The sequence below is a fragment of the Halictus rubicundus genome, chromosome 7 (genome assembly GCF_050948215.1).
Source record: "Halictus rubicundus isolate RS-2024b chromosome 7, iyHalRubi1_principal, whole genome shotgun sequence".
Lineage (NCBI taxonomy): Eukaryota > Metazoa > Arthropoda > Insecta > Hymenoptera > Halictidae > Halictus > Halictus rubicundus.
Window position 1 is genome coordinate 8,736,681 of NC_135155.1, and position 18,147 is coordinate 8,754,827.

The window sequence follows — 18,147 nt, forward strand, 5'->3', positions numbered from 1 at the left end:
GTCGCGTACCCGTAATTGATCACAAACAAATAAAAATATATTTTCTCTGTTCGCTAACAATTTGTTTTTCAGCTAGAAACGAATGTCCTTGAGGCAACTGAAAATGTGCACAGCAAACGTGGAAAAATCAATATTCTTTCTATTAGCTAGATCTTGTCGAGATTATCATTTCCTCTGCTTTCTTGGAAGTGTTGTTAGCATAATTTCTTCTCGGATCAAAGATATTCAATCGCATGTCAACCTATGAAAGGTTGTCCATAAAAATGGATAATTGCATATGCAGTCTCCGCGGTCTACAAATAACAAAATTTTATTGATGCAAGCTTGACTAGGCCGTACTATTTAATATCGGCAATTGCCGAAGCACAGATTCCTGAAAACTGTAATGGCATTTTCAAACACTATATTCCGGGACGGTCATTATGGCAAGTCGTTTAACAACATCTTTACGAGCTACGCATTCTAAGCACGCACTTACGAAAAGTACATATTAACATGAAGGGAGGAGACAGAGACGCAGTTGCTAGATACCTAATAGGGGAAGGGAAGCCGAGGTACCTAAAACGTCACGGAAAAATCTCGAGGGGCATCATTAAAACGTCTAATAAGAGCACGCATATTTCTTAACGATGGGAACAAGACAATCCCGACCAGTTAAGTATAAATCATCCGTGAAAATACATCTTCAACGACCATCTTGAAGCCAACAATCTCAACCTCCTGCTATATAATATCGAGTCGTGAAGATTTCAAACAAAATCTACTTAAAATGTACGCCCGTTGTTCATTTCTGCTGAAATGCAATAGAATTCTATTTCTCTGATGCTTTAGTAAAATTAAAAGCAGGCTAGCTACCTGAAAACCAACAATTTCAACCCCATTGCGCTACGAAGATTAAAAACAAAATCTAGTGGACACGTATATTCATACATTATTCATTTCTTGTAAACTGAAATACAGTTTTAGGCTGAACTTCATCTTCTGGGACCAAAAATTTTGCACTTTTTTCATATAATCCTATAGGTCTTGACGAGGAAATGCAAAAAATCGAAGTTTTAATGCGAGGAAATCACTGGTTCAAAAGTTATACTTAAAATCATTCACTTTTGAACCAGTGAATGTCTCGCATTAAAACTTCGATTTTTGCCATTGTCTCGCCAAGGTCTATAGGATTATATACAAAAAGTGTTAATAAAAAAAAAATTATAAAAATTGCAAATGGCACATTACTAAAAATAGTAAAATATCAACCTTCTTTTTATTCTGGAAAATTAAAAACGATAAGGATATGCTAGTCACTGTAGTTGCAAAGGAGACCGCAGTACAAGGGTTTAATAAACTAGAGACGAAAAACAATTTTCTGACGATACGGTCTGTAACCATCGTAATTATCGTGGTCATCAGTTCAAAAAGGACTTACGTTCGAAATTGCAGCAGGAAATTTCCCGGCCGTGTACCAATTTCGACCAAACAAATTGCTTTCCCGGCATCGGATCCATATTTTCGTGGCTTCGACAAGATCGCGGCCGATATTAAACATCCCACCTGCTGCAGCAACGTCGACCGGCGAAACGACTCGGCGAAGGTTGCAATACCGAACACGATCCTGTAGTCCCATAATCCACCCAACGAATTACCCTGGACTTAACCGGCCCCGCAGAAACTGGACTCGCGGTCACGCTCCTGTTTCTGCACACCCTGCACCCTCGTTTCTCGCAGGTTCACACTTACCGGAGCACCTGCGTCTATTATATGTCATTTGAGGCGTGGACTGGTCCTCATTCCCGGTTCTATATTTTGGATTCTGGAGATTTTCTTTATTCAGAAATGATGTTTTTGTCTATGGAAAGTCCATAGATACAAGCTCCGCGCTTAACTTGTTAAACTCGCTCACCTCTAAACCAGTGAATTCCTCGCCCTAAAATTTCGATTTTTGGCATTTCCTCGTCAAGATGGACAAGATTATATAGTGAAAAGTTAAAAATTTCTGGGTTCCCAAGATGAAGTTTAGCTTAAAATTGGTTCGAAGCTCTCTTTAACCTAAATAGGTAGTAAGGGAACAATCCCTTTGCAGAAAAAAAAAGTAAAAAACAGTCGACTGAATTCGATAGAATTGCCAATCGAGAACTGTCATAGCCAACGCAGAGGTGATCGAATATAGTTCAATTACTCTGGCCTGTTGTTTCGTCAGCGTCGAAAACGTGACTATTTTCTCTTATGTCGGCCGCGGTTTTTCCATGTTGGCACGTTCCGCGAAAAATGGCCGGAAGCAATATCGAAGGTTCCGCGCCGGCTACATAGTCCCGCGGCCCAGTTACATCGACTCTCGTATCGACTCACCGATATATCGAGTTATCAATTATCGTGACCGAGGTCGACACGGATTCGATCGGCCCTCGACCCCTGTTTCTTTTGTCTCGGTGATTCGCATCGGTCCGATGATATCCGCGACATCAAGCGTCCTCCGAGAAATTATTTACACTGTCAGCTCTCTATCGAGTGCCGGTCGCGATCGATATTTAATCATACCCGTCGGCGGAAGTGCATGAAGCAGGCCGCGATGCCGGAAAGTCCGAATCTAGGCGATCGATTTATCGATCTAGTCGATTGTGTTTCGAAAAGTGAATTTACCCGAGCTCGATTTTTAATGTACGTACAGCGTGTCGTAGGTCTTTTCTTTTTAATATTGTAATATCGATTACACAGCGAATCTTGAGTGGATTTTTCAACTTTTATTTCGTCTTCGCTTCGTGGAATTTCAAAATGTCTAGTGAGAAATATATTTCGGTTTTCGTAAGAGTTTTATTCCTCCAAAAGTACATCTCGTCGTACGCATTTCGAGTTTGAAGGGTACCCTGTCGTCACAAGATCGAGAATTACAATTGTTTTAAACGATCGAGGCGCAGAAGGGATGAAGAATTTCGACCTGAAATGGGGAGATCTCGGCGGACGTAAATTAGTCGAGGAATCCCCGCGAAACTGCTTTTAACTCGAACGGAAGCCTGGAGAAGTCCCACAAATAATAGTCGTGGATTTATAACGTCTCTCTCGGAGGCGTAATAATTTTCATTAATTTAGCTCGGCGGGATGGGGTCGTTTCGCTGAACTGTTTGCCCGCGATGAGTAAATACTCTTGAGCAGCAGTCGCGAATGAATCTCGGGCTCCCTGTGAAAAAGCTGCGCCACGCAGCTGTGTGCTTTTCTTACATTTTCGCGATTCTTTCTACCAAGACCACCGTGTCTCTCGTGTTTATTTTCTGCTTTTCGACTCTCGTGTCTGCAAGACGGAACTTCGAAGAGAGACATCGTCTTTGAAAACTTGAAGCCGTTCGTATCAGCAGCGAAAGAAGATAAATCTGTTGATACTGGAAGTCAGCTGGGAATTACTTTTAGCGATTGTGTTACGTAAAACCCACCTGACTGCTTTATACATAGTCTGATGTAATTAGGCTGTGGATTTTATGCATAATATAGTGTAAGTGAAATATAGAACAGGAAGGTGTCGAAAGAATTGAAGAACATTGTTACATTCTATTTCAATTATTAGAACTATTAGAGAAAGAAAGACATTTTTAGGACCGTGTAACCAATGGGGGCAATAATTCGATTTTCCGCAGATATAAATGGCAACACTTTCGTACCCCGTCATGGTACCAAAGCAATTACCGTTCCCCCACCGGAAAATTCATTTTTGAGGTTTTGGCCTCGTTTCGCCGATTTGGGACCGCTGCGCGGCGTGGTTGAAAGCGACAGCCGGCGCAGGATGTTCGGCAGTACCATTATTCCCGGTCCCACGATAGGCATCTGGGAAATATGCGCGAGTCAGTTTCGGGAATAAGACTGTTCGGTAGAGAGCTCGATCGAATAGACAGAAGGCTTGCTCGCCTTATCGTCGCGGGACCGTTTCCATGTCGGAGGAATAAGTTTCCCCGGGGCGACGTCTCTGCCGAGATTCCCGTCGGCCCTTTACCTTTACGATCGGGAAAGGGACGAGCCCGGTCAGCCTCGACGATTCCGCGAGATCGTACGTGTGATATTCAAGCATGAAAAGCCACAGGGATATCCCCGGTACCAACAGGAAGAAGGTGTGCCCAGATAAAGGTAACGGCAGCGGTAAGTGGGATAAAAGAAAAGAGGCGATCGCATAGACGCGACAGCAGACTGCGAGGGGAAACTCATACAGGGGGCGAGAAGCGTTCCCAGATATTGCGTTACCGCGGCCAGAACTATGCCATAGTTCGCCCCGCGTATTCCCCGCGATTCCGTTCCGCGACCGGTCGGGGATTGGGAACCATTTGCTTCGGCACGATCCCCGCGACCGTACACTTTGACAATGAAAACGGTAATCCCGTTTCTTGCGGTCCTATTTTGCGCACAGGCGAACGTTGTAGCCGTTCGAGGGGTTTTAATAAAACCGCGTGGAAAATGGTAATTGAAATTTTATTCTCGCGAGATGGAAGCAAGGTTCTTTTTAATTCTTGCGAAACGGACGACTTTGTTCGTTTTACGCTTGTTTTCGAAGGTACTTTTTCCGAGGTCCACGTTGTCGTTCCTGTTCGACGTGGAATGAGTGATTTCAACGAGCTGCTGGAGAATTAAAATTGTAATGGAAGCACCAGCGAAAAATTGTGCCATTCGAACGGCCACCATCATTTCGAATACACGTTCGTAGGTGATTTTTAGAAATGTTTCATTGCCGATAGAATCGGCACGAACCATTTGCTTCGCCCGATCCGAGTACACTTTGACAATGAAAAAGGTAATCCCGTTATCTGCGGTCCTATTTTTGCACAGGAATACGCCGTAGGTTCGAGAGGTTTAATAAAGCCGCGTGGAAAATGGTAATTGAAATTTTATTCCGTGAGATGGAAGCAAGGTTCTTTTTAATCCTTGCGAAATGGACTTTATTTGTTTTACACTTGTTTACGGAGTTACTTTTTCCGAGGTCCACGTTGTTCTTCTTGTTGGACGTAGAATGAGTAATTTGAACTGGCTGCTGGAGAATTAAAATTCTGATGGGCTGGAGAATTAAAATTGTAATGGAATCACGGACGAAAAATTATGCCATTCGAATAGCCACTCTCATCTTGAATGCGCATTCGGTAGTTGCTTTTTAAAAATGTTTCGTTGGTGACAGAACTGGTACCATCTCTTCCTAATAGCTGTTGTCTTCGATACACATTTACAGGTGTTTTTTTAGACACCCAACAGAGAAATACATTTCATTAAAAAATATATAAATGTTAAACTTACAAACATAAGATTTAATCTGCTAGATATGAATATTATTCCTTTCATTTAAAACGAAATAAAATTCTGTTAGGTAATTTTATACCTCTTCAGGCAGGTTCGTAGGTTATGGTGTGTGACCTAACAACACCCCTTAACCCTTTGCACTCGGCGTTATTTTTATTGTAAAACTAAATTTTTCTTCCGTATTAGAATATTTTCATTTTATTCATACGAAACTGATTCGATTACCACATATAATATTTAAATGTTCAGTAATCTATTGAATACAAATTTTGTAATGTAACAAATATTTTGTAATAATTTTTGTAATTTCCTTGAAATAATGCCACAACAATTTCTAGTGGTGCTTCAGAGTCACCACTCGAGTGCTAAGGTGTTAATTGTGACAAACATCTACCAAATCTTTTTAAATTTCTAGATACGACAAATCGGTATTAAAAAATGTGATTTAACATCTACAAGAAATTCACGTACAGATACTACTATTAATTAGTTTAAAATTGGATGACTTGGATGATTAAAGCAATGTTAAAAATATATATATGTAAAACAGAAATCTTCTGTTCTTTTGTGGCCAATATTTAAGAATTGCGAGAGGGAGAGAGAAGAATGTGTAGTCGATGTATTAACAAGTACAATGATTTTGTGTTACAGGTGACGGTGAGGGACGACGGCAGGCCATCGCTGTCATCGACAACGCGCGTGGTGATCGCCGTGGCTGACATAAACGACCACGGACCAGAGTTCGAGCAAAAATTCTACACGGTCCAGATCCCGGCCTCTCCGTCGTCCGATAAACCCCTGTTCCAGGTACGTGTACCCTCCTCTTCGAGGCTCCGTCAAAAACCTCCCCGGTCTTCGTAAACTCTATCCGACCTTCTAGTTGATTTGGGACATGGCATCGCACTTTCTCCGACCCTTCGATGTAAATCGTGAAACGGGGCAGTCGCCGATTCTGCTCCGTTTCCACACCTCGTTCCCTCCTTTTGTCTCTTTGTACACCATGTAGAAGCATCCCCCGTATCGTGCTGTATATATTATCTGTTCACCCGTCGAGAAAAAAAAAACCACGTCCCGCGAGAGAAATACTCGCACGAATGTACCCTACGTATACATGTATGTAATACTGGAGCGAACTGGAGCTGCGTGATTCGAGAGCTAATCAATGCTCGAATCTCGAAATCGCGACGCCTGTTTGCGATCAACTGTTTGATATTCCGAGACAGTTTCGTATTTTCCATCTCGTATTCCTCAGCTTTTGATGAAACTCTATATTTTCGCTTATCGACGTCTCTCGACTCGCGCCGCTCGTTCATGCTCGACGTGCTCTTTTTTTTTTGGACAGAACGCTGCCAAATCGGACATTTTTTGTTGGGAAATAATTGGATCGAGCGATTCGAAGTCTTCGTTTGTCGAGAAGCGGTGATCTTGCTAGGAGAGAAAATGTTGAGCGTTAGTATCTTTTCAACGATTCGAAAATTCAAATATTCAAAGATTCGGAGATTTAAAGACTCAAAGATTCAAATATTCGAGGATTTAAAGATTCTCAGCTAATATATTAGAATGGGGGGCGCTGTACACAATCGTCGTACGAAATAATCGCTTTTAATTCACCGAAAAATATTTCCAATTTCTGCAACTACCCGATCCAAACGAATTGCAACAGGGCATTATAAGCAGCATTCGTTCCAACCAAGAACACAACCAGCATCATCCACATATTCGTCAGCCACACTATCGCCAGACAATAACCCGGAGTCTCGCGTCTCCCCAGTAAACCTAGCGAAATGATGACGTAAGAATCGACCTGGACCGTTTTGTCGCCGATTGCTTGAGGTCTCCCTCGATTTTGTACAGCAGTGTAAAGTTCCCGCGTCAAAATGCATAAAAAAGAGTAAAGTTCCAATAATCGGACCTGTCCCGTTGTGTCGCCGATCGCGCCCGATGTCACTTTCGATTTTGTCCAACCGGAAACAGTTGGCGCGCCGCGTTGAGGCGGGTGGAAGCGCGCAGAGACGCTCGAAAGGAGAATTTTGTCGCAGTAATCAACTCGTCCCGTTTCGTTTGCCGATTGCCCGAGGTCCCTCTTAATTTTGTAGAACCGGGAACAGTTGGCGCGGCGCGTCGAAGCGTGTAGAAGCGGGTAGAAGCCGTACGGAGCCACAAAGAGAGCAGATTGCTTGCGATAATCCTGCCCGCTTTGTCGGTATCGGCCGTGTTCACCCTCCGGGGTCGTCTCCCGTCCTCCGCGTGATCAAAGTAACTTGACGACCGTCGGTCGCTGACTATCGCGCCGCGGGAGGGTACGGATTTGCAGGAGGGTAGAGATTTGCACGGTAGCGAGATCTCCGGCGACCTGTCGTTCCACGGATTTACGAGCGGCGCGTTCCACGCGTCGTCGACTTTCGCAGCTGACGGCGATCGGTAACGGTGACGGTAACGAGATCCCTCTCAGACGACGAGCTCTCGGACGAGCTCTCAGGTGAGCGACACTGGCCCTGGAATCGATTCTGACCTCGGTCCTTCGAACGTTTTTTACCGCGACGATTGCATCTGCTGGAAGTTTAACCTGCCTCTACGCTCTGCCGTAAATTCGACGTTTTCTTACGAATCTTGGGAATTTTACGCTATCAGATGATCGTTTATGATTCCTCTTGACGCATTGTATACGATCTATTTCGAACGATTTCATTGAAAGGATTTCAGAAAATCGCGACATACTTTCGTTCGCGTTTAATCGGGATGGTATTAGGTTGTCTGAAAAGATTCAAGTGGCATTAATTTGTTTCAAAATCATGTATTTTATCCGAAAATGTTTGGATTCGTGGGAAAATGTAATACTGATATTCGACCAGCAACACGCGCGGCGCATCGGCGTCGTTATACAAAATTTCGTGGGTCGCTAATGGACGGTGCATTAACGGGCTGGAGGAAGCGGCCTCATTAATCCGACGTTAACAGCCGTACAGACTTCGCAACACTCCTCGAATATTTAATATAATTTCTCGTGGGTGTCGGGTTTCATCGGGGTCAGGTTCGATTTCATCGAAACGAAATATCGCGTTACGGCCGGCCGCCGTTTTCCGTCGCCTCGGTCGCCATTGTGCGTGCGCCGCGTGGCTCGTGCAGGCCCCGGGACCGGATCCGATCGTTCGATCTTCGGTGGAAAAATCACACGTTCCCCGAGCCTCGAGTCGCCTCGATCGACGGTGAATGCCTCTCGAAGATAAAGAGCGTGCCGGGAAGAATAGAACCGTCGTCGAAAAGGGAGAGCGAGCTCGTCGGGCTCGGGTCGGGTTGGAGGAGGCTGGGTCACGAACTATAATCGAAGCGGGAGCCGTTCCGTTGTTAAAACGATCGCCGGACGATTCGGGCGCCGACAATCGGCTGTAATTTCGCCGGATGGCGCTCCGGGAAACGTCGCACAGAGCTATCAAAAATTTGTGTAGAATATTTCCATTGCAGTGCTTCGTTTCTTTGCCGTCGGGTGAGAGGGAGAATAAGAAACACGGAGTGCGACTGAGACACCGAGGGTGTGCTTCAACTATGATTTTCTTAAAAATTAGCACGGTGAATTCTTGTATCAATTACATTCACCGCAAATGGTTGCGACTCTGAAAGTTTAGAAGACCTTGGTGGGAGGTCAATTTTTTTTCTAATTTACAATGTTAAAAAGGAGAACAAAGAATCGATTTTTGTCTCACTGTGCTTGGTCGTCGCCGGGACGAGTTCGCGACAGTTCGCACGGCGATTTTGCCATTCGCGGAACATCGACTTTTCGGTGCTCCGTCACCAAGCCGGAAGCAGCAAGCGGCGAGAGTTAGCGACCGGGAACAGTGCGAATGTTAAAAGCCTTCCTTCTCTGGTTCTCGACAGAAATCGAGGAACCGCTCGCGGGAGTACGACCTTTCGATCGATACGTTACTAGAGAATGGAACTTGGGAGACATTTAGCCCCGACACCTTGTCAGGAGATCGTATCTTCAGGGTAAGAACACGCTCGCACGTAAAACTAAGCGCCGCAAAACCGTGGCGCGGGAGCATAATTCTTACGTAAGCAAGTGCGGAATTGGTCTCGGCTAGCTGAACGCGCGAACTCTTTGCATTGATTTATGACCGCTTTTATGTACACGTATATGCAATCATATAATAATACATACCATAGTATATGTATGTACATACGAACCGAAATGTACGTTCGTTACAATTATGGATACTGCAACTCTCTCATGCAACCTCGCTGACCATGTTCATAGGACCGCCATTGCATTCCTTGTTATTTGATCGATCGTCTTTTTCTCCCGAATGCAACGCCCTTCTCGGACCCTTTGGATCGAGCACGAGGCGAGTCCAAGCGAAAAGTCGGAAAATTTGTTACCTTAATATTCTCAATTTATGTTACATTGGGTCATGCGTACTCAACGATCACAGAAAATTGTTAGATTTGGGAATTTTCGCTAAGAAAATTAGTGGACCTTGCACTCAATCGAGTACTGTATTCAAAAGTATATTAGACAACTTGTAGCAATTTTTTTCTTGCAAAATTTGAAAAAATGACTGAGTGTTTTTGATGAATATAATTTGGACTCGTGTCGTACGAAATCTTTGGCTGTTTCTTTTCGTCCACCCTGTGTATGTGTTCGTCCCAGTCTCTCCGCGTCGTCTTGTCCATTATGCTCGTCTCTATGTGTACACGTTATGTTCTTGAATGTTTGCCTTTGTCTTGTACGGGGCTGCCGCCTGATCATTTTTCCGTTCTCTCTTCATTACTGGTTCTCGAAAGAAGGAAGGTGGATCGACAGTCGCAATAACTGTCAACTCCATTTTGCACGCCCTAACGCTATTAGACTGGAGGGTGTATCGTGGAGTGAGCAGCTATTTTGATTGATGTGGCATTCTCTCTTGGGGAATAGACTATGATAACACTGTCCAACAGCAATATTGTGTCCCGATAATCGACGGACAATTATCGTAGATGTTGCTGTGCCGAACACGAATCCGAAAATTGCTGAAGATCGCTCTAAGTTTTTGAGAAATTTAATTTTAAGAGTGAAACTTTAAGAATTTTTTCTGCTTTAACCGTGGAAGCATTGCGCATAATTTTTCCGTGGATTCTGCAGACTCTCTCGAATAAAATGGTGTATTTTTGTATGAAAGTATGAACGCGTGTTCAAGCAATGTTTGAAGAGAAAGAGACTTAATTTTCAAAATTAATTGTCAATTCTCCCAGAAAATGGCTACCGTAGAAGCATTTCGCTCCGCTTAAACGTTATTTAAACCTTTCTAGATGTTCGTAGTGTTATTAAAAAATATACCATTTTATTTGCGAAAGTCTACAGAATCGTTCTACGAAATAATCATCCTCGTAGATCTTGCGGTTGACGCGGAAAAAATTCTTGAAGCCGAAAGCTCGACTTTTTCATCAATCAATGAAATTTCTCAAACACGCGATGTAAGAAACCACTTTCGGATTCGTATTCAGCGCATGAAAGTTTACAAAATTTTCGCTCTGCTATCGGAAAGCAAAATTTTTGTTAGACAGTGTAACAAAGAGCGTGATGTCACGCCCGACAGAGAGCATGTAGCAGAAGAAAAGGGAAGAAAGGGAACGCTCGCGGCTAGTTCGACGTTTCCTTTCCCACTGAACGTTAATTAATGCGACGCGTTGCCTTTAGGTCATCCCATTTTTCACTCACACCGCGCCACCGTCTGCTCACACCTATGCCTCTCTCCCTGTTCGTCGCTCTTCAACATCAATCAAACGACTACACTTTCCCTCTTACAACTCTGGCACGTCTTCTTCGTCTTCTTCATGTTCGCTGCATTTTTGACGTCGCATTCTTGATGCTTTCATGGTACTGTTAATAACACCGACGCATTTGTATCTTTCCTATTTACTGTCCGATAGAAATATGGACACTCCAACACAGACATTCAAAACAATTTTGCAGAGGATCGATCACTGGAAATAATGGATCGCTAGAAATCGGTGGGAATAATTTACATTTTCATGTGCAGATCAAGTATCGTATAAGAACCAGTATTTTTATCGATTCTGAAACAAAAATTTGAAAATCCTGTTTCTGGTGGTCATCCAGTACGTTGTCGCACATTTGTTCACAGAGATTTTTTTCTAAATAACAATTATAATGAAAATTATAAGACCATGTTACTCGAAATAACATGTTGGTTCACGAATGAAATTGCTGTCGCGTAATTGTTAACCTTTCAATTTTAAAAGACTCAATGACTGATAGGTAGACTGCTAAAATTAACGGAAATTCTCGGTTCTGTCGTGATTGCGCGAACATTTCTGTGAGCAACTTGGGAACATAAATTCGCGAAGGAGAACCTTCAGAGAACATCAGAACCGTGTTCAGTAAACGCAACAGGAATGAACAAAGACGCTACAAGGGTACAGCAACGAACCGAAGGCAGTCGACCTAAAAATCGTTTGCCGAACACGCACCGAAATATCTCAACACAAGCGTGGGATTGTTTATGGGATGACCTAACAATTAACAAAAGGAACTCGGGGGAATCGTCTAACAGCACGAGAATGGAGAGCCGCGAGGCTCTCACGCACTACAGTCCAGCGCTTGGAAGAAGGTGCATTCGGTGCTGTGTGCAGAACCGCACTCGATGCATCGGCATGGATGCGTTTTTCCATGGGCTGGCGGGGGTCCTATAAATTCGCGTGCATCCTATCGGCTCGCGCCGGCGTCTCTTGTACGATCGATCGATCTGTGTGCCCTTGGACAGAGAAATCTGTATTTAACGCACTCGAACGCGGATCGATAGTCGAGAGGAGGAGGAGGATACCCTCTTTCTTTCTCTTTTTAATTTTCGTTTTGCCGCGAGCCGCATGATGTCGATTCTGTGAATGCCACGCTTCGCGAGGTCACGAGCGCCGTCTTTTGATTTTCCGATGCGTCCGAAAGGGAGCACGGGACGGATCGGGGTCTGTTCTAGAACGAGAAATGTCTTAGAATGTATACATGTCTTCCTTTGTTCATACGATTCTTAGATTTTCGTTCTTAGAAATTGGCCGTGGTAGACGTGTTTCTGCGCTCGTTTTCAGTGGACATGTTTTCGACGACGGCGCGTCGTCGAATTGTTTCGAAGCAGCTGTGTGTCACGTTGGAGGCGCGACTGTTGATTGTCGACGTATTATTGGCTCTGTCTGTCCGCCAGATGACGGCTAGGCCAAGTGATCACGTCTCGCTCTATTCTGTTGTTATCGGGAGCCGAAGAAAAGCCACTTGTAAGGAATGCGGTTCCAGCGAAATGTTGGCAAAGCGGTCACACACTCACGTAGCGTGTGACGTCGAAGCATAAACATTGGGACCACGGACGCATCGATTTCTTGCCCTTTGCCGTTGCAGGTGACCTTTGTCTTTGTCAGCTCCCAATAATAACAGCTCGAGGATTTGAGGGAAATAGCGACGGAAAATTTATGCGAGCGCAAAGAATCTTATGTGGCAAGTTTCGAATCGGTACCTCTACCACAGGGGTCACAGTTACAGTAATGGCGAACAGTTCTTCGTGTTCAGCTCATACCGACGGTACAGTAGCGGAGTCAGGATAGAGCGAGACCGTATTCTTTGCCTAGCCATCATCTGACGATCGAACAATGTATCATGTAACATGCATGTAACGTATCAATGTAACATATCGCGCAACGCATCGAAATTGCAATATTTTGACTGCAAGCAACATACTAGTGTAAGTGCTTTGCAATTTTACCTTTTCTATTGTTAAAGTCCGTCTTGTTTTGCCAAATAATCGTTCGCTTGCAGCATATGTCGGATAATGTACTGGCGTATATTGCGGGACATGATCTTCTACAGAAGTGTGATTTTAATCAAAGTTTTTCTGGTATACAACCAGCTTAGAGTGACAATATTTTAAAACTGGACAAGTGGGTGGGCATAGGACAATTCTAATAAAAAAGTACAAAATCTAAATTCAGATGCTGAATGCAGTTTCATGCGAATAAATATACATAAATTCTTTCATACAGAAGAACGTCGCAGCCAAAATACACTAACATGTTGCCTGCGATGACCTGGACACTAGGTTTACGGGACATTAGAATGTATTTATTCAGAATTTTTAGCGAATTTTGTCAGAATATATCTTAATCTCAGTAATCGTAAATTTAAAAATGTTGAACCCGTCACTTTGACGGGTCCCATAAATCTGGTGGAAAATAAAAATAAATAGTCTGGCTAAATATTTTAATACTATCGTCGTAACAATATCGACAGTCGCACCCCTAGTATTACGGGCGCTCGTCCGGGATTATTAGAACGAGCTTTTGAACCTTGCGAACGTTTCAGGAGTTCTTTTTCCTATTTTCCTTTTTTTTTTTGTCTTTTGGGTACAGGCTGATGGCCGCGCACGATACTAATGTCTTCTTTGTGTCGTGTAACGGTATGTTAGTAGAGAACGACCAACGGCGCGGATATAACCAGGCACGATCCTCTAATATCTTCTGTTCTGGCACGTTAGGTTCTCGCGGATGACAAAGACATAGGCGATAATGGAAAAATCCAGTACAGCATCAAGGGCGGCAGGAGCAAGGGCAAGTTCAGGATCCACCCTACCACGGGGATGGTTTACTCGCAGCGTGGCTTCGAAGCTGGACAAGAATACGAAATGCTGGTGAGTGGATTATAATTCAGCGAGAAAGACTGGTCTTCTTCTACTTAAAAATAAAAAAGAAGGGAAATATTACATGAGCACTTTAAGCCCTTGACAAATGTTTGTGGAACCTCGCTGGGGGGAATTTCTCGAATAATTTTCACATTTTCCTCGCTCGTCGGCCGTAAGCCTGTTGACACGTTGACTGTCTTGGTACAGGCAGTCGCAGAAATTGGCGAAAACTGAGAAAATAAGGGCGCCGCCATATTGATATGTACTCGGACATCGTCCAATGAGCGTTGCAAATCTATTTTATCGACATCACCGTGTGCTAGTGCTGCCATGTGTAGCAGCTCCGCTCGTTGGACGACGCGCGACGCTGAGTACATACCAACATGGCGGCGCCCTTACCTGTCAAAAGCGCATAAAATCGCTCAACTTTAAACAGGCATAACTTTTGAACCAGTGAATTCCCAGGTTAATCCAAGGTTAAAAATTTCTGGTTTCTTGAAGTAAAGTTTAACCGAAGAGTTGATTGATGTTTCAAATTACTAAAATTATTGAAAGGGGAAATGCAATTTCCTTCGGTTCTGTTTTTTATAATTGACTTGGACAATTTTTCAGTAGACTGGTTTAAAATTACCGGCTTATAGCAAACCAGTCTCTAAGCTACGACGTAAACGGACACGCAAACTTGCCGGCCGCGTCGTGTAACAATTCTATGGGCGAGCACTATAGCCACAATTCACGGTCGATCTGATGCAGGCGTCTTTGATACAATTTAAGTTCCAGTTTAACTTACCCTCGGGGTCATGGTGTTCTGTCTGGCAGATAAGGGCGGCCGACAGCGGCGAACCGCAGCGGAGTCATCAAACACGGGTATCCGTGCAAGTTGTCGAGGTACCGAAGGAATCCGAGAACCCGCCAGTCTTCAGGACGAACAATCAAAGCGTCGAGGTCACGGAGAGCGACGAGGTGGGCTTCCTGGTCGCTCTAGTGCAGGCCACGGACAAGGATGGCGACTCCCTGTGGTACGATATCGTCGGTAAGTAAACATCCGAGCCGCGGGATTCGAGTATCCTCGCTGCGGCCTGTTTAATTGACGGAAACGTCGTTTCAAAGACACACTCCAGCTGTCTGACCAGGCCCCAGACGCGACTAACGATTTCCAAATGACCAGGACCTCCTGGTTTGGAAAATTTGCAAGGCTGGACGCTGACGAGGGTGGTTTAAAAGTGATAACTGGTAGAAACATAAAATCATAATTGTTTTAAAGTTATCGTCTTTATAAAAGTGTCCGAATGTTATTGCGAGGCTGATAATTTTTCTTTCGCATAAAAATCCGGAGTCCGATAATCACTGTGAAGAACTGACGTGTTCGAATGGAATGATTCCAGACGGGGACAAGCGGGACGAGTTCTTCATCGGCCGCGACAACGGGAACGTGCTGCTGGCGAAGAAGCTGGACTGGGAGACGCAGAACTTCTACAATCTCACGATCAGCGTGACGGATAACGTGCACACGGCTGTGACGCAGCTGCTGGTCACGGTGATCGATATCAACGATCACAAGCCGGAGTTCACGGAGGCCACGTACCGCGTCGACATCTCGGAGAACGTGGAGAAGGGCGAGAGGATACTGCAGCTGCACGCGACCGACGAGGACGAGGACAAGAAGGTCTTCTACAACCTCCACGCGGCCCAAAACCAGGCCTCCCTCGAGATCTTCCACGTGGACTCGGTGACCGGTGCGGTGACCTTGAACGAGGTCCTGGACCGGGAGACCATGGATGAGCATGTGCTGACGGTGATGGTCAAGGACCAAGGAATACCAGCGAAGAGGAACTACGCGAGAGTGATCGTCACCGTCCACGACCACAACGATCATGCTCCGGAGTTCATCAGCGAGATCATCCAAGGAAAGGTGTACGAGACCTCGCCAATCGGAGCAGCTGTCGTCCAGGTCTATGCCATCGACAGGGACAGAGGAGAGAACGCCAAGATCACTTACTCCATCACTTCCGGGAACGTGGGCAACATGTTCTCCATAGACCCCGAGCTAGGCACTATCCGAGTGGCTCGTGAACTAGATCTGAGCGTCTCTTCGGAATACATTCTTTTGGTCAAGGCGACGGATCACGGTTCTCCAGCGATGTCGAACACCGTGCCAGTTCACGTGATGATCACCATGGCGGACAACGCGCCTCCCAGATTCATCCAGAAAGAACTCTCCGCGGAGATCTACGAGAATCAACTGCTGGGGACCTACGTGAAGCATGTGGAAGCTAGGAGCACCTCCTCGTTGCAGTTCGAGATCGTTGATGGGAATAAGGAGGACACGTTCTTCGTGAATCCTAGTACAGGGATCATAGTGATCAAGAATGACTTGGATTACGAGAAGAAGAAGTTTTATAACTTGACTGTGGCTGCTACCAACATGGCCGATGCGAGTGCCACTTGCAACGTGATCGTTCATGTTCTGGATAGGAATGATAATGCGCCAAGATTCCTGCAGGCTACGTATAGTGGAGAGATCAGCGAGGGAGCTAGCATAGGGTCTCTGGTTTTGACGAACAGCAGCACGCCTCTGGTGATAAAAGCAGAGGATGCGGACTCCGAGCTGAATGCTCTCTTGAACTACGACATTGTCGAAGATCTACCGAGGAAGTACTTCCATATAGACTCGAGCACCGGTGCAATTAGAACCGTGATGATGCTGGATCACGAGAGCATACCCAAGTTCACGTTCCACGTGAAAGTGTCCGATCTGGGCAAGCCGAAGCTGTTTTCCGAGACCACTGCCAAGGTGGTGATCGTCGTCACCGACGTCAACGATTGTCCACCCAAGTTCCTCGAGAACGATTACAATACCACTCTGCTGCTGCCTACGTACAAGAACGTCGCAGTCGTCAAAGTCAACGCCGTGGATCCTGATAGCTCCGAGGGCATCCCCCTCAGGTTTGCAAAAAATTTTATTCATTAACCCGTGTTAATAATATGGATCATTTTGGTCATTTTTAACGTTGCTCGTTTCGACGTCAATATATACAACGAATAGTGTAGTCTGATTTTAAATATCTTACTTATTATTGATGGTAGAACAAAATGTCAGAGGAAACATGTTCTTCTACTATCGACAATGAGAGGATGAGTCACTTAGGATGCAAAGTGAAAATGCCTCGTTGTTATTCATAGTCCTATGAATAAGTTTAAAACAAAGGTACACTATTTTAAGAGACCCATGTCATTTTTATAAGATCTCCAGGCTATTGATGTTTTCATAAATGAAATGATACATTTCCACCACTGTAATGTCATTTGACGGTTAGTAATAATACATGTTCAATTTTGTCCTTTTATTTGCTTCAATTATACAATAATAATACCTCGAGGCTTCATGAAAAACATAATTTTCCAGAAACAATTTGATTCTAAATAAGCCCTTTCTCTTTCGTAAAATTAGCGGAGCTTTTTAATGCGAGCCTAAATAACGATAGATTTTCACTTTGCACATTTGTTGGGCAATCAACTGCATACAATAAAATTCTCTTGCAATTGTTATTTAATATGAAGCAGAAAATAACGGGCAGCGAAAATTGGTGAATGCGTGACTAATGATTAACGAAACGATAATCATATCGGGGGGGGGGGTATAATTGTCCGGATAAATTATTTAAAAGTCCGCAAAATCTGTCGCCGCCACCAAAGTTTCAGTCGGTGGCGCGACACAGCGTCCGTCCCCGCGTTTATTCCGGTTTTAACAAGCTGATTCATATTTATGCCGTCGCACCCGCGCGCCTTCATTAGCATTCATTTACCATCATAATCGTTGCACGAAATTTTTACGATCCCCGGCTGATACGCGGCCGCGTTTTTCCCGCACGCCGGAAGAAAATTTCTATCCACTTGTTCCGTTGTCGTAGCGGGACATTTGCATAGGTGTTCGTTCCCGGTTCTTTTTTTCTTTGCAAATTGTTTCGTTACGAGCGAAACCGGCAGCCTTGGAGATACGGTCGGAATTAGTGTGTCTATATTTAATAAGATGCGAGTAGTTCCGCTTAACTTGAGCGTCTCAAGTATCTCGCTTATTATCGATAATGGAGAAACATGTTAGGGGAAAACTTGATTAAATTCGAGAAGGAGAAAATATTGTTGTGAGCAAACAATTGTTTTGTAAGATGTCGCGCGGTGGTTCGATTAGTCTTGGCGCTGGTTAGACAAAATTATCTTTTCTTTGTTAGAAATTGAA

At 44.4% G+C, this 18,147-nt stretch overlaps 1 protein-coding gene across 8 annotated transcripts in view; it reads left to right on the forward strand.

Moving 5' to 3' along the window:
* The window catches only part of Kug (FAT atypical cadherin kugelei), a 751,012-nt gene that overhangs the window by 703,217 nt on the left and 29,648 nt on the right, over nucleotides 1-18,147 (forward strand). For all 8 annotated transcript variants that reach the window (XM_076790508.1, XM_076790510.1, XM_076790512.1 and 5 more), the window contains exons 7-10: nucleotides 5,908-6,063; nucleotides 13,767-13,919; nucleotides 14,730-14,943; nucleotides 15,296-16,856. In XM_076790508.1, coding sequence (XP_076646623.1) covers nucleotides 5,908-6,063; nucleotides 13,767-13,919; nucleotides 14,730-14,943; nucleotides 15,296-16,856 — 2,084 coding nt within the window. The remainder of the gene's footprint in view (nucleotides 1-5,907; nucleotides 6,064-13,766; nucleotides 13,920-14,729; nucleotides 14,944-15,295; nucleotides 16,857-18,147) is intronic.